Source organism: Lissotriton helveticus, chromosome 7, assembly GCF_964261635.1.
Source record: "Lissotriton helveticus chromosome 7, aLisHel1.1, whole genome shotgun sequence".
Classification (NCBI taxonomy): Eukaryota; Metazoa; Chordata; class Amphibia; order Caudata; family Salamandridae; genus Lissotriton; species Lissotriton helveticus.
The window spans coordinates 587,312,549-587,336,336 of NC_136068.1; the positions used below are offsets into that span (position 1 = coordinate 587,312,549).

The 23,788-nt window shown below is 46.4% G+C and overlaps 1 protein-coding gene across 10 annotated transcripts in view; it reads left to right on the top strand.

Moving 5' to 3' along the window:
- The window catches only part of BRD8 (bromodomain containing 8), a 791,877-nt gene that overhangs the window by 158,599 nt on the left and 609,490 nt on the right, over positions 1-23,788 (top strand). For 6 of the 10 annotated variants that reach the window (XM_078652722.1, XM_078652724.1, XM_078652729.1 and 3 more), the window contains exons 8-12: positions 8,993-9,129; positions 9,804-10,019; positions 14,559-14,694; positions 15,387-15,620; positions 15,765-16,039. In XM_078652722.1, the coding sequence (XP_078508848.1) occupies positions 8,993-9,129; positions 9,804-10,019; positions 14,559-14,694; positions 15,387-15,620; positions 15,765-16,039 (998 nt within the window). The remainder of the gene's footprint in view (positions 1-8,992; positions 9,130-9,803; positions 10,020-14,558; positions 14,695-15,386; positions 15,621-15,764; positions 16,040-23,788) is intronic. The other 4 variants (XM_078652723.1, XM_078652731.1, XM_078652725.1 and 1 more) reach the window with 3 other exon arrangements.

The following is a 23,788-nucleotide window of genomic DNA, read 5'->3' on the forward strand; positions in this document are numbered from 1 at the left end:
TCCATGTCAACCCTAGCGGAGAGGAAACAGAGGGGGCCCTCTGTGCCTCCTCAGCTTGTGCATGCACACAAGGAGGCATAACATGTTCCCTTCTGTGTGTATGCACAAGAGTTCTTGCACGGCATGGACTTTTCAGTCCATGAAATGCTTAATTCTTGTTAGTCGTTCCCACTGCCGTGCCTTTTTCAAAGGCACTGCAGCCTTTGAAAGAGGTACCACCCTGGGAACACCACGCTGCACGCCCGCCAGACTACAAATAACGTGTAATCTGTCGGGCGGCAGTTTTGGAGGTGCGCAATGGGGCCTTTGGTATGTTAACTGACTGGTGTTTTTCAGCCTTCCACCACAGACAGGGATCTGGCCTCCTCCTGCAAGGGAAATCCCAAATTCTCAGAGGCCAGGAACCATATCTGCTCAGCAGAAGGTGTTCTTACCTTCTTCTGCAGGATGTTTAGCAATTTAGCATATCAAGGCCAAAGGCTTCAAAGCCTCTGCTGCCTTTGACATGCAACCCCAGGTTCCCTCCAGACTTCTGGAACACCACCCCCTGCAGCCCATTTGGCACCATTGACATTAGATATTCAGGGCGCGTGTTTCACTCATAGGCTAGTCACAACCCTAAGGTAGGCTACCTGAATGTAACAGCCAGAGAAGGATCTCACCATTTTGTTTTTAGTGAAAATCGAGACTTCTGAGTTACAGTTAAGCCCACTCCCCAAAGGAAGTAGTCATATATGGGGAGTAGTCACCCTAGTGGTAGGTAGCCCATTGACTACTACCATATACTCCCCTAAATAGCCCTAAATTTAATATTTAGGTGTTCCCTCCGACACCAGACCAACAGATTCCACTACCTGGGAACAGAAGAAGGACAAAGAAGGGATGTCACAGCAAGAACCAAGCACCTGCACAGAAACTGCCACCAAACCCTGCCTTGCTGCTTTCTCCTTGTAGATTGCAAAGATCTGACGTGTCCTATGGCTGTGGATCCTCCCCAAATCTTGGAGGACTTCCCAGCACTTCGACAACCATCTAGCATCTCCCTTTGGGTTGAGGAGGCATCCCCTGCATCTGCAGGCACGACTCCATCTGTCCGATTCACAGTGTTGTTGCCCATCGGGCCCACAGGTGAAGGAACACGTCAGGTGGAGGTTTTTATGGCTGTAGGAGATCAGCCCCGTCTCTCTGTCTAGTTTCGAGAAGCTAGACCCTCCAGGAGCCCCTCCCCCCCAGCACAAATACCCGGAGTACTGGGGCACTTGCACCAGCCAAGGCTTGTTCTTCGTCCAGCACCACCGCCTTGGAGGCCTTCCTGTACGATGAGGGACTTAAGGACCTTTGAGACCCATGACCAGAGTGGCCCTGCTGTCTTGTTTTTCCTCCCTCTACAGGTGTACCGGCAACCGTGAGAGTCTCAAACGCAAGTGGCCAGCCAGCCAGGCACCTCTGCACCGAGTCCCACAGCCCAGATTCACAACTTCACAACTTCTGACTGCGTTCCCTTGGCCTAGGGGTCCCCATGACCTGAGCCCCCCCTTTGGGTTCGGCCGGACATGCATCCAAGTCCCCCATTGCAGCCTCTTTGTTTCAGATACCCTTGACCTTGTCGGTGTAGCGCTCGAGGCTACCATCCTGCCCAGCACCTCTGCACCCGGACATACCAGGGCAGGTAAAGTGCAACTGCTGTTGGTACTTTGTCCTTGGCCCCCTAACACCTAAAGTCCCACCTCTGAACTCTGACTGCAAGTGCCGTTTTGCTACATGAGTTTTCCTCCCATAAGTTAACATTGTATTGTTTGAGGCTCATGCCTCAAAAGCGTTATTTGAACTATTTTCCTATTTGCTTCTAAGATGTATATCTCTGAATGTACTTAAGTTATTGTAAAGATCTTGGTGTCTACATTTATATAAAAAGCTCCTTTATTTGTTTTAATTGGTCTCGGATTTCTCCTTGAGTGTGTGAACTATTTATTGACCGTGTGTGTTCAACAAATGCTTAACACTCCCTGCTGATAAGCCTAAGCTGCTCGACCATACTACCACATATAGAGCACTTGGTATTATTAAAGAAAGGCCTGTAAAGGGTCGTCTGGACTATTGCATGGTGTACCAGTACATTGGCATCACTACATAAAAAGCCAGCTACCTAGCAGTTAATGCTTATCAGAGGGTAGTGCTAATCATTTTTTGTACTCACAGAGGCTATAAATGACACACACAGTCAAGAATAAATCAGAGGCTAATTTAGAGAAAAATAAATCATATTTGTATATACATTTCGATACCAAGAAATTTGTTATCAAGTAAGTACTTTTTTAAATATCGAATTTCAGAGGTAAGTAAGCAGTTCACTTAAATGCGTCTTTATGCAGCTATGCTTTCCTATGGGAAAAAAGGCATATGTTGCATACAGTTATTTACAGTTGGTTTCTGGAGGTCTCCTTCGGGAGGTGCTGGTCGTGTCGGTGACTTTGCGTGCTACGCGGGTTGAAAGAAGGGGGGCCACCTAGAAACAGGCTGCAGCGGGGGACTTTCGGAACAAGACCAGGAGCTCCCAACAGGGGGTTTGGGCCACAAGGGTCCTGGAAGCAAGTTGTCACAGCTGGTTCGTCAGTACCCGGGCTGGTGTGCTTGGGTGCAGAGTTGATAAGGCGGCTGGGCTCTGTGCATTCTAGGTCCGTGAGGTTGTCGGTGTCCCCTGGTGAGGGTGCAGAAATCGAGACAACTGGGCCACTCTGTAAGTGGGTCTCTGCGGTTCTGATGTCCCTCGACGGCTGCATGGTCTTGGTGCTGTTAGAGTCCTGACTGGCCTTAAACAGGCCTTAGTTGCAGTAAGGGGCTCCGGTATCCCAGGTATTGGTGCTGTGACTCCGGTCGGTCCTGGTATCTTCTCACTCAGTGGGGAGACATATCTGAACTTCAGGATCACAGGTACCTCTTCCGGGGGAGTTGCCGCATCGGACTGGCCAGGGAGTGGCAACAAGGTAAACCAGATTCTGCTTCTTCGGTGCCTGCAGACTGCAGGGGAGTAGCTTCTCTATTCCAGGGGAGATTGCTGGCAGTTTGCGAAGGGCTGGCAGTCTACTGGAGTTCTTGGTAGTTGCTCAGCTGCAGGACCAGTCACTCGGTCACGATTAGCGAAACTGGTGCAGGCAGGTGGGGTTTGGCACCAAAGTCCACAGCAGTCTTTAGTTTTCATTGTCTCGCTGCTCTTCTTTGTCCTCTTCTTCTGGATCCGTTGAATCAGAGTTCCTGGCTTCAGGGGAACCTCCTAAATACTCAGTTTAGGGGTGTTAAGTGGAGTGACCGGTAGTAGCCACTGGGATACTTACCTTAAGGGTGACTCACCCCCTTTATGACCACTTCCTATGGGAAGTGGGTACAACCCTCACTCAGTGAGCTTAATTCCACCAAAAACCAAGATGGTGGAATTCTAGTTTTGCAGCGTGAATCTTTCTGGATTCACTATGCTGTGCATTATTCCGCGGTCTAGTGGTTGGGTCCGGAATCGTAGTCTTTTTTTTTTTTTTTTTTTCGTAGCCCAGGTGCAGGTGGGCATCGACGTCCCACCTTTTGGTGTTCTTCCTGTGACGTCGGCATGCTTCCTGCGGAAGCTCCCACCCTTGGGCGCCATCTTCAGATTCTTTTTTCCGCCATTGGGTCTGGATCGTTCCCGAGAGGGCTCCAGAGATCAGGAGAGAAGAGAAGCAAAACTCGAGTTTTTTGGAAGAAAAACCTTTGAGAAGACGAAGGAAGACTACACCATCGAAAGGACGACGAAGAAAGAAAAAATTTCAACGGAATTCGACGTCCAGAGGAGAATGCGCAATCAGGGGGCCCCCTGAACGCAAGACATGGACAACACACCATTCAAATTCTGCCGCAACTCCCTCCACAAGTACGCGCAGAAGGACCAACACCCAGTCTGTAACCTCTGCCTGCCGGTCGACCACGAAAGCAGGGACTGCAACGCCTGCTCAGCATTCACGCCGAAGACCCTTCGAGTGAGAGAGAGGCAAAGAATAGCAAACCACACCATGCAGGGAAAGGGCCAACCACCGTCCCTTCAAGACCTGGGGCTCTCGACCGACGAGGAGGATTACGCCGCAGAAGAAGACATCGGCTACACGGTCGCAGAGACCGATAATAAGAAGACCACAGAAAAGGTAGGAGACTTGACGCCCCAAAAAGGCCCGAAAGACTCTCGACAGTCTGCCCAAGACTCTCGAAAAAACGAGGGCAAGACCCCGAAAGCGCCGACACCGAAATCTTCGGCGTCCGCAGCGACTTCCAGGCCCAGCGGACCCTCACAGAAGGGCTCCCTGGCGCCGAGGGACGGCGACCAGCCAAAGTCGTCGAAAAGCGTCCAAGAAAAGGAGTGCTCGACTCCGAAAATAACTTCGAAGTCGACGACAGACGCAAGACCAGTCTCAACGCCGAAACCAGTCTCGCCGCCGATACTCAGTTTAGGGGTGTTAAGTGGAGTGACCGGCACGGTATCGACCGCGGGGAGACATCTGCACTCATCCTTCTGGATTTGAGTGCTGCGTTCGATACCGTGTCCCATTCCATTCTCTTGAACTCTCTCCGGTCCCTGGGAGTAGATGGTCCTGCGCTAGCCTGGATTGCTTCCTTTTTAAGTGAGCGCACTTTCCAGGTTTTTTCGAAGAAAGTTGTATCTGTCACCTGTTCATCGGTGTTTGGCGTTCCCCAGGGGTCTATACTCAGCCCCCTACTATTTAACATCTATGTTAGACCCCTGGCTACCATCGTGGAGGACGCTGGGCTGACAATATTTTCATACGCCGATGACACTCAGATTGTTTTCTCCCTTTCCAGCAGTGAGTGCAACAGTATATCGGTCCTGAAGACCGGACTGTCGCGTGTCGCTGAGTGGATGCAGAGGCATCTCCTCAAGTTAAACGGTGACAAGACCGAGATCGTCATCTTGCGGAAGAACAAAGATCTTTGGGGCCCTCAGCACTGGCCTAGTGACATGGGCCCCCCCCCCCAGCCGGTCTCTGTAGTTCGCAACCTCGGATTTCTTATAGATGACAAGCTCTCTATGAGGCAGCAGGCCACTAAGGTGGCCTCCGTTTGCTTTGCCACCCTGAGATGGCTTCAGAAAATCTTATGGATGCTGCCCCGTGCCACCCAGAGAACCGCTGTCCAGGCGTTAGTAATCTCCCGCCTGGACTATGGAAATGTCCTTTATCTCGGTGCCGATACTTCAACCATCAACAAACTTCAGGTGGTGCAAAACTTGTCGGCCCGACTTCTTTGTAATTTACCAAGGAGATCTTCGGCCTCACAGGCTCTTCGTGATCTACATTGGCTTAGGGTCCCGAGCTGTATCAAATTCAAAGCCCTGTGTTATCTTTTTAAAATTAAACAGGGCTCGGCCCCAAAATATCTACAGAGTCTTGTCCAAACTTACAAACCCAGTCGCACATTGAGATCTTCTGCAAATGGTGATTTTGCTGTTCCAAGATTTAAACTTGTAAAGATGGGGGGTCGGTCCTTCTCCCATCTAGGCCCCAAATCTTGGAACGCACTACCTATCGCCCTGAAATTTGAGACTGATCTATTTCGCTTTCGGAAAAGACTAAGACTCTGCTCTTTCAGTAGATCTGTCCTTTCGCATTAGCTGGCTCATTGTACTGTATTGTGTTCTCTTTTTCTTCTTGTGTCTATCCCTGGCGCCGGGAAACCCACTGCGGGTAGCTGTTGCGCATTACAAGTTCAAATAAATAAATAAATATATAGTAGCCACTGGGGTGACTCACCCCCTTTATGACCACTTCCTATGGGAAGTGGGTGCAACCCTCACTCAGTGAGCTTAATTCCACCAAAAACCAAGATGATGGAATTCTAGTTTTTTGTGTTCACATCAGGTAGCAGGGAGTGGCATTTCCCTTCTCGGGGGGGGGGGGGGGGTGCTGAGTTGCATATCAAAGGCGGCAGAGACCTTTGTAGCCTCCTGCCTTGATATACTGACTACTTAGCCATCCAGCTTGGAGGAGGTGATATAGTTTGCTTGTACTTAGTGTGGTCCTTATTTTTTGTCTGTTTTGTTTTGGACCGTCTGTAATTTGGATAGATTTTGATTTGTCGGTATGCGTAAACACTGGTTGGTGTGGAGTATGTTATTGCCTCAGTAATGGAGCAATGCTTTTTAGGTCGAGCGACCTATCTCAATGCGCATGCGCATTGAGCGGGAGCTCGATATATAGCGGCTTAAACAGAGCTTACCGAGATCAGGCGATTCCCAGGCGATTTCTTGCAGTGCATGTGAAAGCGCGTGCACAATGCCACCAGCTGCTTGCCTCGCATTATCACATCAAAGGCGGGCGCATCTCAGGCCCCTGCTGCTTCACACCCTCATGCCGCTCTCCCCGCTCCGCCCCCTCCCCTGCCCGCCGTGTCGCATTTCTCCTCCGCCGGCCGTACTTTCACTTTGACGGCCGCAGGCCGTCTCTCGTGTTTCTCCTTGTTTTTATTAGCTCTTCCCTCCAACACAAATATAGGTTATAGTTCCACCTTTGCAGGTACAAACATGTTTTTGCAGTGGAATGCGTAATTTTCCAAAGTGGCATTCATTTATCTTGTACATGTTTACACATTATGAGCTCTACACTTTGCTGCGACGGGTGCCGATAATGTTCTTTGTTTTTTCCATCATCTTAAATGGGAAGAGTCGATTTTACCGTACTTTCACTTTGACTTCCCTCCAACACAAATATAGGTTATAGTTACACCTTTTAGGGGCACGATGAGCGTGGCACCCGCTTCACAGGCACCGTACATCATCTGTGTTTTAATCTTTCCTGTGTGCACCGGCCACTTAGTTTGCCATGCTTGTTTCCATTCTAAATGCGACTTTGCTCTTTCACATGGTTCATGTGGCACCCGCCTGATGGTTGCTGTGCTTCATTTGACCCTTTAGCAGTGCGACATTGAGAACGAGCACTTTCCTTAACCGTGTGGGTGTTTGGGGGCTTGATGAACACAGACACCGTGCATCATCTGTGTTTCATTACTGTGGTTTTAATTTAGGCATGTTCTTGTGAGCCGGTGGTTGAGTATTTCCGAACGTGTAACACTTTCATGCAATTGAACATGCATCAAGCACGAGTACTTCCCTCAAAGTGTGTTTGTTTTTTGGGGCACTATCACTGCAGCAGACGCTTTACCATTGCGCTTCATCTCCTGGGTTATTAAGTTTTAAACTGCATCGGCCGATGGTTGCTGGTTTAGCAAAGCATAGCTGTGACATGTGTTAAAAGTAAAAGATGAGGGACAGGCACTAACAATGCACCTTTCTGACCCTTCTGAGGGGTGGATACTGCAACGACAGCAGCTGCCGATCTTGAACCTTTCTTTCTATGCAATCCATAGTTAAATACATCAGGTTATTACAAGATGCTGTTTCCCGGTGTGATAGTGCGTAGGAAATGTATACACGTTTTAAGTTACACAGAAACAAAACAGATGTGCCTTTATTGCTAGTGCTGTAGACTTTTAGTTATGGGAACCAGGGTTCTCGTCTCGGTTGCTGGTTTCACATCCTGTGTTTTGTGACAAAAAAATGCAGCTAGTAAAGGGGATAACAAACTTTACAGCCATACAAATCTTTCGGCTAGTCTGTTCCATCTGGAACGTTTCAAAAGAAAACTAACAGATTTTCTACTTGCCAAGGCTATATGTGACACCATCCGGGCACCGATTTTGGCAAAGAAGGGGAGGGACTCTGAGAAATGAATTACAACTACCATACGTTCTGTAAAGGCTGAATTCTCAATATAGTGCTATTAAAACAGGTGTGCCACATCTTTAAATTCTTTTAAAGTTCAAAAGGACTACCAATTTAAAATTCATTTACAAGAAAACTTTCTTTAAAAACAAGGCTGCATTCATCTTCTTTACAGGTCGCATAAGAAGTGTGCCCAGAAATAGCTTTTAAAGTATTCCAAATGATACCTTTCTGATATACAGTTTTGTTGAATTTTAAAATATTTAATGGTAAGCAAAAAACAATGAAAACATATGGGCATGTTACATTGTTACTTGTGAAATTGAATTTGTTTTCTGGGGTTCAGTTTTGGACACAGTGGCTGCTTTAACGTCCAAGATTATATTTAGGTTTACTCTATTGCTTTATACATAATACAAACACAAGTATCGTGTTTGGCACAACAGCACTAACTATATAGCTTGGAAATGGATAGCGATGTGGGAAATGCATAGGCACTACCTATGCACCAAAGCAGCACCCTCACCTCAACATAACTCAGCACCATCTCAGCATCACTCAACACCACCTCCTCATCGCTCAGCACCATCCCAGCATCACTCGGCATCACTCCGCACCACCTCAATATCACTCAACACCACCTAAATATCATTCAGCATCACCTATGCATCACCTCCGCAACAGCGCAACACTACCTCAGCCCCACCACAGCATCACTAAGTACCACCTCAATTTGCCTATGGATTATGGCATCTATTCATTCTCCCCTACTGTCTGTCCGCTGCTCGCATTAGAATTTATTAACTAGTTACTATAGTCCAAACTCCCATTTATTATGTCCCCACATTATAGCAAAAAAAAATAGAACAAAAAAGCATTACAACACGCACAAAAAAAACACTATTGCAAGGACAATAAATATAAAAAACATATTTTACGACAAGTGTTTTTATAATAAGGTTGTTGTGCACAATGTCTTCTTGGTGATATAGAAAATAACAAAAAATATTGAAAACACTTTTCTATTAAAAATTATCAACATGCTGCACAGCAGCGGCAATACTCTACAGCTTACTTAACAAACATTGGCAAAATCAATAGTTCTAGCTAAACACGTGCAAGGTCCTAAAGGCGAGACCTATTGGCTATGCCAATGCTTGTTGGCACAGTCCTGGTTTGTAAGGAAGCCTGCCTTGATGCTCATGGCATCCTTTAACCTTTTGCTCTTTTCTCTTTCAGCTCGCCAGGCTATAAAGAACATGCCAAGGAGAGTGACTGTGACAATGGGACGCTCCCCTTTAGAATCCACATCACCTGGAGGAGAATACAGCCTTGGGGAGATGTCTCAGTCGGCTGTGGAGGAGGGCAGTTCAGGGGTGGGTACAAAGAATTTAAAAGCTGAGCCACTAGTAGTGAGAAATGTACAGTAGCTACTGCCAGTCTTTTGCTCCAGACAGGTGTGGAAATATTTTCCAGGGCACCAGTCTTACAAGACATTTTAGGCTGCATTCTGTCCATGTTGCTTGACTGAAATCTCCACCCCTCCGCCTTGTTCTCCTGGATTAGGATCCTCTCTTTCCTAGCAGTGTCCTTGATTTACACGTCCTCCTCCCTTTGGTTTGGAATCTGCCCACATATTCTGTTTAGAATGCCGCCTCACATCCATTAGTTTGGGTGTGACTTCTGCAACCATTCTCTTGGGCTGAGACAGTGCCGCAGGTCTACCGGGCCTGATTGGATCCCAATATCTAAGTTTTATTTTTGATACCAGCCCTGGGCTTTTACTTTACTCCATGTTCTCTTAGTCGAATATGCTGCCTCTGACCTCTTCAGTTGTGCTGGGGCTTGTCTTGAACTAGTATGCTGATACCAGTATCTTAGGTTAGGCTGAGATGCATATGAACATTTATGGTTTCATCAGTCATCAGTGATGGGTAGGGAGAATGTGTGTGTGTGTATACTTATACATACACATACACATTTGTGAATCTGGTATATTTACAATATGATGTGCCTAATCTCTGATTGTCTATTTGTTTTTTTCTTCTAGGTAAGTGTGGGTTCCCTGCAAAGCCCCCCACTCACCTCCTTTATTGGGGCTTCTGATGTCCCTCTTGCTTCAGCCCCCATGGAGGACCCCCTCACCCCACTTGCTGATGACTCCCCCCAGAAAAAGCTGATGGCACAGAAGGTGACTCCACCCTCTTCCCCGTTGCTGTCGGAGCTGCTGAAGAAAGGCAGTTTGTTGCCCTCGAGCCCCCGGCTGGTATGGATTACACTCCCTGTGTCACAAACAGCCTGTTGGGGAGCGTGCCGGCTTCTCAGTATATGTACTAACTGCTTTTGTCTGTCTCAAAGACACACAACCCATGCCAGAGGCTCTTTCTAACACCTCAGTATCTTGTGCTTTCCCTAGGGCATCGCTCTGTGTTCTTGCCTGAACCAAATCTTCTGTCATTGCCGTGTATCTCTGCCTACTTGCGGCATTTCCCCGATGCCCCTTGCTGCTCGCTGTTTGTCTCACTTGTTATGTAATGAAGGACTTTGTTCCATGCTAACCCAGCACCAGATGCCTTTCCAGTGATGGACCCTTTCTGTGATATGCCAGTATTTATCTGTCTTTCTAAGTGCTGTCTTCTGATGTCGCTTTATCTGTTTGTCTAGTCATGTTTCTGTGATGGTTTTGTCCGTCTTACTAACTGACTCTGTCTGTGTCCCTGTGTCTTCTTATGATGTCTCTGTCTGCGAGTATCTGCCTCTGTGTCTACCTCTTATGCCCATATGTATTTGTGTGTCACTCTCTGTATCTACTTATGATGTCCCTATGTATCTCTGTCGCAGTGCTTTCCTCTGATGCTCCCTATATATTTATTGTCTGCTTCTGGTATTGATGTGTGTTTTGCTTGGTTTCATTTGTTATCTCCCATCTGTGTATTTCTTCAGCTGTTTTACTGCCTCTCATCCATGTACCGCTGATCCTTTTCACCTCTTGTGTGCCTTATCCAGTCAGCTTCGGTGTTGTTCACCAGTTTCCTGTTCTGCATACTCTTTAACAATAGTGTTTTAAATGTTGTAATTTGAGGAATGATTACATTCTGCCTTGAAGAATGGCAACTGATGCCCATTCATTTAGCCTCCTCCACTCTTCCCTTTTCAAGAAGATACAAACATTTTCTTGATTTTACTGCCTCTTGATCTGCTAGAATATTTCTCTTATTTCGTTATATATTCAGCAGTTCCTTCCAAACTTTTCAGAATCTTCTTTTTCGGGCGTTTCATTTTGTTGCATGTGTTTGCCCACTGTGGTTGTGAGGGTTTAATTCTCCAATTCTGATGTCATTTGAAGCAAAGGTGCACCATTCTGACATGCTGTTTTAGCTACTAAAGAGCGCTGCAATGTCCTACAAGGTCGTGTAACCATGGCTGGTCCAGTACCAGTGCAGCACTTGGACATTCTGTAGGCTGATCGGGCTTCACCATGAGACAATGCCTGTGTTGGTCCCCGGGACACATAGTCCATTGTCTTTAGCATTGTGGTCATCATCTCTATGTTCATATTTATATTGTGCTTCATCTCCCTTTTCCACTCACTGTGCTTCTCATACATACTCCATGGCAAAATATTAAATGACAAATTATCAGACTAAAGGAGCTGATTTGATTTCAAGAGCGGAGGTGCTGAGCAAGGTAGTGGAACTGAGTCAAGCCGAACGGTGGGCTAAATCTGAAGAGTTTATGGATGCTCATGGGGGACTAAAATTAGACGATGTGCTGCGAATCAGGGAAAGTCTTTCCATTTTAAGGAATTGCTGCTGCAAGGAGGAGCCTCCAGGTGAAAGAATCCATACTACCCTGAAGAGGACACTAAATGCCATACATGCCTAGTATCATTCCTGCTGTTTAACCACTTGGCTGCTAAGGCACCTGATGATCTTCCATTGACTTTCCATTGAAATCAATGGAAAGTCCATGACGAGTTACCCTTGTCATTAGCGCTGAAGTGGTTAAGGAACAGGAAAGCTTACTCTGATAATCATTGAGTAGATTGCAGGTAGCAGGATCCAAATTCCAATGTGAAGGAACCCAGTGGATCAAGAATCATGATCATAATAACACCAGGGTTAAGAAGTTGACAGATCAGACCTGGCCCAAAAGAGATCCTGAGAAGGAACAGTGCGTTTCTTCCCTGACTGAAGAAACACTAAACCATCCTAAGGAAGAGCATGAGGGAATTCCAGAAAACAAGAGACCAAGTTTGGCGTTATAATCCATTGCTAAGTAGCCATACATGAAAGACCAACATAACAATATGAAGATTTTGCCCTTGCTAAAGCACAGACTTATTCAGAAATGGAAGTACTGTCAAGCCCATGGGTGGATACGAGTTCAAAACGATATGAAAGGAGTAAATCACATCTTTGAAGCACCCTCCACCGTTCTATAACCTGCGAGGCCTCAGTTAATGGAAGATTAAGTGAGTACATTAAAAAAAAGATTGAGATAGACAAAGTAGTTCATTTAATAAAAAGAAGCGCCATAACCAGGCAAACTTGATATAAGGTTAAACATTGCATAAAGAGAGAGGATTGAGAGATGACTGTTGCAAAGAGAAGATCAAAAAAGGCAAATAGGAGAAGAAACCACATGATCCCATCAACTTTATCCCTGCCTGTTGTCTAGTTAATCATTTCTCTTCCAACTCCCGGTGATTGTGATGTCTGAAGTAGAAAACGGAACTTGCAAGAAGAATTCATTTTAGAGTTATTTTGATAATTTCTTTTCTGTAAGCCAATGCACAGTCTGTCTTGACTCTGCTCACAGATTTCTTGACCTCTTCTAGCCGCCTTTGTTTCAAGTCCTTGGTTTTGTTGCAGCTTACTCAATTCTCCATCATGTTTGTTTATTATCCAGTTCCAGATTCCTAGGTGTCGAATGTTCAGATAGTCTTTCTGTTTCCTTCTATGGCTGTCACCCTATGTTGATTTTAACTGCACTGATATTTCTCTACCTGGAATTATTGATTCCGCAGGTATCGGTAATTCCATAATTCTGGAATATCGAGGTATTCAGTGATGTACCCTTATGAATGGGGAATTGCAGTGGGAATTGGTTCTCTACAGTCTATTCCTGTAGTTATTCCTCATGTTAAGCTGTTTTGCGCCCACACATTTCTTCATCTTTTAGCAGGCTTGGTGTCCAGGGGAGGCGTAATAGCTGGAGTGTGGTTTCACTGTGTTACACATAAATTCATATTTCACTCTTAGTACCTGCTGCATTAGGATTAGTTAGAATGCATTCCTATTTGTTTAGGAAATTATATTTCTCAAAATTCTTACCTACTGTTTCTTTAGTTTCCGACTTTAGGCCTAATGCAGAGTTCGGCAGACGGTTACTCTGTCACAAAAATGATCGATATCTTGTCCGCCGTATTACAAGTGCTATTGAATATAATGCACTTTTCATGTGATGGACTTGATATCCGTCAAGTGTGTGTGACAGAGTAACTCGTCCACCAAACTCTAAATCATGTCCTATGCGCCTTTGTACTCTTCTGTTCGTGATGTTTATTTCCCAGGGTGTTATGCACCAAAAACCACTGCAAATGTGCAACACACTTTTTAAGTAGCTTTAGTTATCATCCGTCCTGGCTCTAGACTGCAAAAACTTAATTGGTAGTTGCATGGTCTAGCCAAATGCCTTATCAAAATCTTACATTATGTTCTAACCTATTGAAAGAATTTCAATCTGATTTCAAGAATTGTCATTTGGTATAAGTGACTCCCTTTCTAGCACAGTTGAACACAATCTATTACTCTTCTCTATGTTCCCACCAGCTTGACAATCTCTTGATATGACTGTTGTTGTCTGTCCTGTGTCTTCTGCTTCTTCTACAGAATATCTGTATCTTTCTTCTCTAGAAGCGTCAGTCCTCTCATTCACTGTGGCTGTTCTCCTCTTTCACCATTTTATTTCTGTCCACTTGTGAGGGCTCTCCCTTGCACATTTCTTTCTCCATTTACGTACAAATCCTTACTTTTCCTGGTGTTTCGCCCCACTGGTTTTATTTCTTGCCTTCTCATTGTCCCAGAGTCCCCTTTTCTCTTACTGAATGTGTCTGTTGTTTGCCTGTATTCCGTGTCTTTCCAGGTGTCCTTTTCAGCCAAAGTAGTCCCTTTTTGTTTCTGTAAAACCTCACTTATATGAATTTGCCACTTTTTCTGTTGACTCCGTTCTTGTCGTTAGTTCTTCTCCCTATTTCTGCATTCATCTTTTGGAGCAGTGTTCTGTTGAATGATTTCTATCCCCTCTCAATTTCTCACCATTCTCTAGATACTTTTCTTTTCCCGATATACCTTCCTGTTGTCCAGGTTTCTGTTTCTCGCTGAAGGAATTTCCCTCTTGCCCCTGATTTCTTTTCTCTCATATCTTAGGAACTCCTTCCTATGGGCCCCTCTTCTGAAGTATCAATCACTTGTCCCAAAACCAGTCCTCTGGATATATTCCTCACTTGTCCTGGTATCCTCCCCTCTCAGGCGATTCCTCTTGTCTATGTATCACTTTATTGCTTGAATTGGTATCTCTTCATTTCACTGGATTCCTCATTTGAACCGATGCCCAGTTTTTTCTCTGATTTCTCTCTTCACCTGCATTCATTTTCTATAGAGGCATTTCTCTCTTGTCCTGGAAACCAGTCCTTTCTTTGGATCACTTTAATGTCACTGTACCATTTCCAATCCTTTTGGAAATCTGTCTTTTCCAGGTTTTCTCCGCCGTCCTCAGACTTCTAACCATGTTTTCCTTGCAGGCCAGTGAGAGCGAGATGTCATTGTCAAGTGGTCATATGAGTGGGTCAGGTGCCTTGATGGAGGTTGGAGGAACCCTTCCATTACTTCACGGAGCAGATCTTCAATTAGTGCAGGGCTCATCACCTGCTGCCTCTGGTAATTTCCCTAATTTATTATGCAGTCTCAGCAGAGAAGGATGTCTAAGCAGACCATTTTGTAGCTAGCTCAGTGAAGTTTGCATGTACTGCAGAACTTTAAAGGCTCGCGAAAAGAGACATGGGGGTTATTTAGAGATGATGTGAACTTTGTGTAGACAAAAGTAGGCTGTAGGGTTGGCTAAATCTTGTATAGAAAGCTATGCTCCAGAGGTTGTGTGAAGGGCAGAGATCTGCCTTTTGGCAAGGAGGGTGTACTCTGAGGGTTGTGCTGAAACAGAAGGCATTGAGTATTGTACAACTGGTAGCGATCTAGCATTGTGGTGCTAGCAAGGTTCACGGGGGTTTGTGCAAAGGATGGGGTGCACTAACGGTTTGCAGAGTACACATTTCGAGGGGTTGTGCAAGGAACCAACGCACTCCGGATTTTGCAGAGGGGTAAGCTCTGCAGCCTGTGCTGAGGTTGCACATGTGGTTATGCAAAGCAGTAGGAAAAGATGATTGTGAAGAGGGAACCACTCCATGTGTAGTGCTGAAGATGGGTGTGTACTGAAAGATTAAAGTGATATTCCCACTGCACTCATCATTTGTGCAGCTGGATGTGCAAAAAAGCTTAAAGGATGTGAGATGGGATGGCTGCTGCTGCTGCTTCTTCTGAGCTTTCTTCCTCCTCTCTTGTCCTCTGTCTGTCAGGTGCTCCCACCCTCTCCCGACTGTTAGAAGCTGCCCCAGCGCAGTTCTCCCTGCCTCTAGCTTCCTTCTCTGCTGTCAGCAGCGAGTCTCCGGGTAAAGCTCCGCTCTCCCTGGTAGATTCTGTGTCCTCAGCCCCCATGGTCATGATGTCCAGAATGCCGACACCAGGCTTGGTTCCTCCAATGGCAGCTCCAGGAAATGCAGTGGCCACAGCAACAGCTGCAGCAGTCTCAGGTGCGTCTTCCACCCAACCCTCCCCTTCTAGCTGGGTCTTCCCTGGCCTTGCCCTGCTTTGCTGGTGAGCACTGAGCTTGGGTGTGTGAGTGGGATGGTGGCAGGTGTTTGTTTTCCTGTTTTCTAAGTGTTATGTTTTTGCAGTAGGCTTGCAGGAGGCCTGCCTTCCTTTAGACTCAATGGAGGACCCCGACTCACTGGGAGTTTCGGTGGACAGCACTGACATCTCTATGATCATGGACTCCATTAATAAAGACTGCTTGGGCACCGGCCCCGATTCTGAGGATCCCAAAGACCACAGCAGCAGTCTTGCAGACCCCAAGGATGATCTCGATCTTTCTGACCGGATGGATTCATACACCTGCGAAGAGCTGGACTTTGAGACTGTGGGTGACATCATTGCCATCATAGAGGAAAAGGTAGGGGATGGGAAAGTGTTTTTTTCTGAGATTTGAAAGCATAAGGTAATAATGGGAAAATATTTTGATGGTAAAGTGTGGTGTCCAACAAATGAGCAAAGTGCACATCTCCCTTTGTGACTGATGGAAAGGTGTAAATTAGAATTCAAAATATAGTCGGCTCTAGAAGCACCCAACATGGTGGTAAGGTGTACCCAGTTCTCCTCAGCACACAGCATAGCCTAAAGCAAAGATTAGGCTCTATTTCAACAACCTGCTCCTGGCGAAATTGCTTTCCTCCCTTTTCTTGGATTTGTTCCACCACTCCTCCTCCCTGACACCCTGCAGAGCATTTCGATTTCACTGTGCTTTTTGATTGGTGAGTATAGCATTTTACTGCTGAACGGGGAACAAATAATATTTTTGCATGTTTCTAGGGCATTTCTGCTCTAGAAGTCAATAGGAGTCATCCTTGAATCCCCCGCCTCCACTGCCACAATATCACACTTCTCCACCTTTCTCTCCTTCACATCTCTAAAGCCCTTTGTGTCTGCTGCTGTTACTTTGCCAGTGCTGCAAAATTGGTTGGCAAGCATTACCAAAGTCAATAGCGGCAAATGGCTATCCTAAAATGTTATTTTCTATACTTCCAAGATGGCGGACGCATTGCATCCAGATGCCCCCATGATGCTTGCCTTCTGATTTTGGCTTCACCAATGCTTGCACTGCAATTCTGCAAGGACTGATAATGTGAATACTGGCAACAAACATGCCTTGGCAAAGTTAGACCAATTGGCTTTACCTATACTTGTTTTTGATACAAATCTGTAGAGGTGAAGGCAGCAAAAAGAGTGCACACTGGTGTGAAATTAGGGAAATTTTGTAAATCAAAATTGTAACGCTCTACTCTCTGTGGTCCCACCGCCCCTGGGCCACTTATATCCAAACTACAATGTACGCAAAAGGAGTGTGCAGCTCATAGATGCTTCAACAGCTCAATGCTGTCCTGTTTCAAAGTCACATACAAATAACGTTTTCAGGGAATCTCGTATTGTATTCTCAATTCTTTGTTTATTCCGTAGTCCATTAATTCAGCCAGCAAAAATCAATAAATACAATTGTTGGAAAACGAGGCAGCATCTGTGAGGCCTGCACAAATAACATGACACATTTATCCTTCACTGGGAACCAAACACCCTAGGGCAGCGCCTGACTCTCAGACGGTAGCGTTGTAGAGCAGTCTGAGGCTTACTCAAGGGAGGTGGTGTGGGCTAGTAATCGCCATTTGCATGTGCGCAAAAATAACACTCGATAATTGATTGTCCAGTCTGTACTTTGCTTTATAAAAGTAAGAGTACATTTATTAAACATACACACCACTCAATACTATACATTAATTTACAGATATACATAGGCTGATGGAATTACTTTGTGACATTGCATAACATCTCCACCCCTCCCGCAGGGGGGTGGGGTCTAGTACCACCACTCCCATGTATGCCCATCATCTTGCCCCCAATGCAGTGAATTGGTCTTAACCTGGAGCGAGGGCCCTGCGCACTGGCACCATCCCAGTGGTGACACCCCCCCATTACCTCAACAAGCATTAAACAGGCTACACCTGCCTTGGTGACACATGACCATACAGTATGCACCTCTACATCTACAAAAATAACCGCGAAAAACTTAAAACAGTACGTAATCACCACCTACTGGAAATAGATGTCATCTCACACTGCTTTTTGTTATTCTTTTTTAGTTTTCACAGTCCTTGCTCAATGGCTTGTATTTTTTTCCCTCTTGCTATCTGCCCATGTCTGTCGCCTGACCTCAACTCTCGCATCACAAACCATTAAGAGAAGACATTTAGCAAGTCTGTGCTTTCGGACTTGCTAAATGTCTTCTCTTAAGGGAGCGCGGTTGGGGGCCGATTGTGAGCCATTGTGAAAATGTTTGTTAATTGCAGCGCAAGACAGGGCTGCAATTAACAAATGTTTTCACAAAGGGCCACATGGTTTGTGATGCGAGAGTAGAGGTCAGGCGACAGACATGGGCAGATAGCAAGAGGGAAAAAAATACAAGCCATCGAGCAAGGACTGTGAAAACTAAAAAAGAATAACAAAAAGCAGTGTGAGATGACATCTATTTCCAGTAGGTGGTGATTACGTACTGTTTTAAGTTTTTCGCGGTTATTTTTCCAGTCTAAAAAAGTGTCGGACTACTTCACTGTCAGGAAGCTAAAGAAAAAAATACAAATTAGGAAGTAGATAAGGTAGTCTGCTGATTGCATTGCCAGCTCGTACGCTGAATAAAAGCCCTGGACTTGTCACAATACATGGCAGCGGAGAAGCCCCTTTCTGGAGGTAAAGTTAAAATATTTGCTGTTCTTGCCTTGCTTTTAGATAACTTGTATGGGGGCTTTCTAAATGTTATTGTTTTTGCTATTTAGATTGTGCTTCCAACAAAAATTTGCTGCTGCTAAGAGTTCCTAGGTGTAACAGGATGCAATAGATTGCCTCAAGATATGCCTAAAGGTTATTCCTTTATTAGTGAGTAACAGGGGTTAGATTTAAAATTGAAACGGCCGTGTGTACTTGGTGGACTTGTGACAACGCTCCAAGTATCCATTGTAAATCATTTGGGCATAACTCCCCACCCCTTACTATACTCTTATACTGGTATAGTGCACTCTCAAAATACATGAAGTTAACCTAACCATGTGGTTGTGTATCGCGATTGAAATATTGACCAATACAAATATCACATTAACGAAATCGGTTATGACTTTATTATCAATGTAAGTATGGATTCACAGTTTTCCCTCCACACCGGCCCTAAACTAAATAGGATGGATGATAAGCTGTGAACAAATTCGTGTCTCATAATGAAACGTACAGAGCCACCAAATCACAACTCTTATGTATATGGAGCAACGCACTCTGCAATAACTTGTCTATTAGAAAAACACAAGGGCACTCGAGCTGAAATGTATGAAATTTAGTTCGTTAGTACATTATCGATTGTTAAATAGTAGTGCTGCTAAGAAGACAATTAAGTGGCAGGAAAGTTTTCTTTTCCTGAAACCAAATATGGTGATCAGTTCCAAAATGTTGCCTACAGATTAGCTTACATTTTCGGTTAGTAATATAAAACAAAAGAAAGGAGGGGGTAAACCAATGTCTAGTTTTATTCAGAGCGCACTGGCAGACTGTTTGAAATATCTTAATTGGGGACATAGTCTGGCGAACATTTCTTGGTAACATATTGTCAGAGTGCAATGTATGCGAGTGTGACGGGGGTCTAGCGACTTCTGTCCCTGCAGAGTGGTCAGACGTCGTCCCTAGTGCCTTGGACTGTTCCACCGAACCACCTATCGTTCTTTGGAGTATGGCCGGCGGTAGCCTAATCTTGTTTCATCGCACACATTATGGGTGCTGGTAACTGCTGAAATATTGCACAGCACTTCCTTTACTCGCTGATTCTGGGCTCATCCTACTCACTCCCTCGAGGACTGGCTCTGGCAGTTGTAGTAAGGCTTTAACCTGTGCCCACAACGGGGCAACGCCCGACTTCCAATTCTTAGAGATAGATTATCTGTGAGAATAACACCGCCAAACACGTAAATTGTATACCCCTGCTTTCATCTCTTCCCTGGGAAAACCCCCCATTGGCAAAATCTTGGTGTCTTCCCCAAAACTATTTCAGGAGTGTCCATCACCTGGGTTAAAGGGACATCTGTTTAATGACGTCACAATAGTCTCATCATCACCCCTGCTGATATCATTAACAGATCTGGAATGCCCGTTGGTTATTGTTGCAATTTAGGTCTGGTCAAAGAGAACATTTGTTTTCTGTACACTGAATGGACACTTTAAATATGGATCTCTGAAGACAAGTCTTCGCAAAACACAACAAAGTAAATTAATACCAGACACATTTTTTTATTGATATCCACAATTATTTTAAATTAAGGGGTATTCATTGTCATTAAAAAAGTAACTGATTCAGTCAAACCGGAACGTTTTCTGATTACTTCTCAGGCAAAGTGTTCTAGTGGTAGTTTTCATAATATGAAGTCCCACAGTGAAAATTATGGTATGAAAATTATATACTCATTCCGCTTCCTTCAGGCGAATTCCCTCTGCCTTCCCTGTTTTCATGCAGAATATGACCCTTTCAGTTTCACTTTCGCATCTATCCAGGAACCAGTAATCCGAACGACCTCAAAATCTTCATTTTGATGATAAGAGAGAGCAGCTTTCCAGAGGAGTGAAAATTGACATCAGGGGAAGTATATATATATCTTGCCTCAGTGGGGTTCATGTCAGTACCACTCCTCCTCCACATTTTGAATTCTGAATTCGTACTTTTCCAGAATAAGCACTCTTAAACTATATTGTCTACTAGTATCGATAACTCCTACACTACACCCTGTAGTCTTGTCTGATGTAACACTTCCAATACACTGATTTATAGACCTATGATTGTCTCTGTGCAATGTGTGTATTATGTAAAGTGCTCTGATACCTTACACTGGTATGAGTGGTTCTATAATACTAAATGAATCAGAAAGCCAGTGGTTCTGGAGACTTGAGGGCCGCTGTTAAAGGGTGCTAGTGGGGGAATCTGTGGTAGAGGTGGCCATTGGGGGGCGCCAACAAACATTGTCGAACAGGGCGCCACCAGTGTTAAAGGCGGCCCGGCTGTGCCTAGTTGAAGTTGGCTGACCAAAGTCCAATTGAACAACCTGTAAAGCACACGTCGTTCTTTTGGACTTGCTGCATTTCTTTTAGGTATCACGTAAGTTAGATATCTCTCTGCTTAGCCTAGTGTGCCACCTGGCAGGTATTTTGTTGCTTCTTTCTGTCTGTGCATCCAGATATACAATAAAACCAGTAACATTACACCTACAGCAGTAAAATCTTATATTGGAACTATCATTGGAGTCTTGTGCTTTTCTAAACCCAAAGTGTACTTGCCTGTGTAACCAATTCATGTCATGGCGTGTGTCTAAATTGCAAACCTGCTAGAAGACCCTTAACGTGGCGATTTATGTGTGAAAATGCAGTCTTTTCACTTGTTTAAGCATGAGTTTGGAGTGATATTTGACGCTGCACCCACACGCACGGTCTCGTTCCTGGCACACATAACCATGGCTGCAGCGCACAGAGACCCCACAGTGCCGCACACAGAGGAAAAAAATTAGAGGGAACATTGCTTATGACATCACCTTACACCAATACTTCACATTGAACATCAGTCCCTCTAAAAGAAATAACCATTAATAACTGCATTTCAGTGCAATTACACCTCTTCACCTCCAAGGGATGCCCTTCTGCAGACATCCCCAACTCAGCCCTTCACTCCTTGATGCATTTATCAAAATACCCTCCGCTGAAGAACAAAAGTTCCAGCCCCGAAGGTTTTAACTTCAAGTTGAGCCCTGGAGGGGTTGATTCCTTTGAATCCCCAAAACACTTGGGGTGAGACTTTGCTCTTCGTGCTGTGGGGAGACTGCGCTTCTCCAGCAGTTACAGCACCTTTATACCATTGGGGGTGTCCCCCCCCTATGGGGGGGCCATCACGCACCAGAATAGCAGGCTTCCAAATGCCTGGCAAGGCATTATGGGGCGATTTTGTTCCTATTTATGAATAATAGATGAGCGGCTCTCCCGCTGTGCCGGGGAGAGGCGCTGTCGCTTCACCGCTTTCTAGGGCCTCGGTGGGGGGCCCGGTTCCACCCGGACCCCCAGGTAAGGGGATGTGGCTAGGGGAGCCCACCCCCGGCCGCTCTGCTGGTGTTCAGGGGCCCGGTCCCACCCGAGCCCCGTGCAGCTCTCTGGCTTCGCTTGATGGGGGTCCCAGGACCCCCGCATGCCCATACGTTGGAGGGCCGCCCGGGGAGCCCACCCCCGGCTGACCCCGCCAGCTCCCCGCCAGGCCAGCACCCTCGCGTGCTGCCGCGGGAGCCGGCCACTCAGTTATGGTCCGCCTGCTTTGGCGAGCAGATGCGCGAGGCTTCGCCGTCTTCTCCGGCTCTCGGGGGAGTGCGTTGGCATTCCCCCGGCCTTCTCCTCCATTTAGGGGCCCGGGGATGGGGTCTCGGGCTCCTGGACATCTTCGGGGGGGTGCGATGGGGGTGCGGCGGCGCTCCCCCCCATCCTGGACACTTTGGGGCCCGGAGATGGGGTCCCGGGCTCCTCCTCCCGTCTTCTTTGCGAGGGGGCGTGACGGCGCTCCCCGCCTCCTCACACGGGGCCCAGAGTTGGGCTCCCGGGCCCCTTCTCCTGCGCCGTCGCGCTCCCCAGCGCAGGATTCAGCGGGGGCCAGGGTGGGCTCCTGGCACCCCGCGGGGGCATCTTCACGGGGTGCGCAACGGCGCTCCTCGGCTTTACTTCTTTCGGGGGCAGCCCCCGGGGCCATGCCCGGGGGCATCTCTGAGAAGGGCGGCGGAGCCCCACGCGCTTCTTCGCCGGTCTTCTTAGAGGTCAAAGGTCGCCTACCTTCTGGAGGCCATATCGCAGCCCCTGGGGGTCCTATCTGCCTCATTTTCGCGTCTTCTCGCTCTTGGTGGCGACCCCCAGCCATAGGGAGCACTCTCCTTCGTCCTCCGGGTCTTCAAGAGGGTGCCTTCTGCAGGGAGCGGTCTTCCCTGGCTCCCTGCGCCTCTCTTCTCCCTGCGCAGAGGCCTCTTCTTCTGTGCACCGGTCCTGGGCTCTTCTTCTGGCGCTCTTAGGGGCCTGGGGGGCAGTCAGGGGTGTCCTCCTTCCAACTGCCCATTGCGCCAGGCTCTAGCACCTTTCGCCTCAGCAGACCACACCCCAGAGAGAGCTTCTCTTCCTATGCAAGTACTTTTTAAAAGTTGAGTAGGGGGCTGGCAGGAAGTCTCTGTGTGTCCTATCAAATAGCGACACATCACTTCCCTGCCCCTGCTCCCTCCTTCTTGTCCAGCCCCTGGGTTTGATCAAAATGGCGTTGTCCAGTGTCTCTGGCCTCATGGCCTCTGAAACCCAACTCCTTCCCCCCTCACTGCCTGGCACCCAGCGACAGAAGTTGATGGATTGGCTTGTAACTCCACCTATCTTTTTTCCTTGGAGGGAAGATCTTCGCTCTGGGAAGAAAAGTATTTAATCTAACCTGTCAGGGCCAGACCCCAGTCAGGGACTCAGAGAAATATGACATTTCTGGACGACCCAAAAGCAGTACAAATATGACTTTGGACTCTGCAGAATACTCATTTTCACATCCGCTACACTGGACATTAGTGCGTGTCTGGAATCTGTAGGCTTTGTGGAAGTCATTTTAGCCATGGGCCCCACATCCCCATAGGGGAATAATAATAATAATTATAAAGGAGTTTATAAAGCGCATGGTTATGCCACACCGGCGTGTTCCCGCGCTACGGTGAGAGAAAGAGGCAGCGCCTCAACCACATCCAGAAAAGCTCACCTAATCAACATGAGAACAGATGGGTTTTAAGAGCTTTCCTAAACTTTAATTCAGAAGTTTCCATCAGGAGGCTCGGAGGGAGCTTGTTCCAGTGTCAGAACCACCTTCTAACAACAATCCAGCTGTTTTCTGTGGTCGATTAATTCATCCAGCAAAAATCATCAATACAATTCAGCCGTCGCGTTTCGTCCTCAGTGGAAATCATCAAAGCTCAGGAATTTCAGACGATCCCAAGTCCTGTTGCGTCCGTAAGACAGTGAAAATTAAGTCATACATGACGGTGCTCATCTGATTAAAAAGGAGACACGGCGGGGTGCTGGA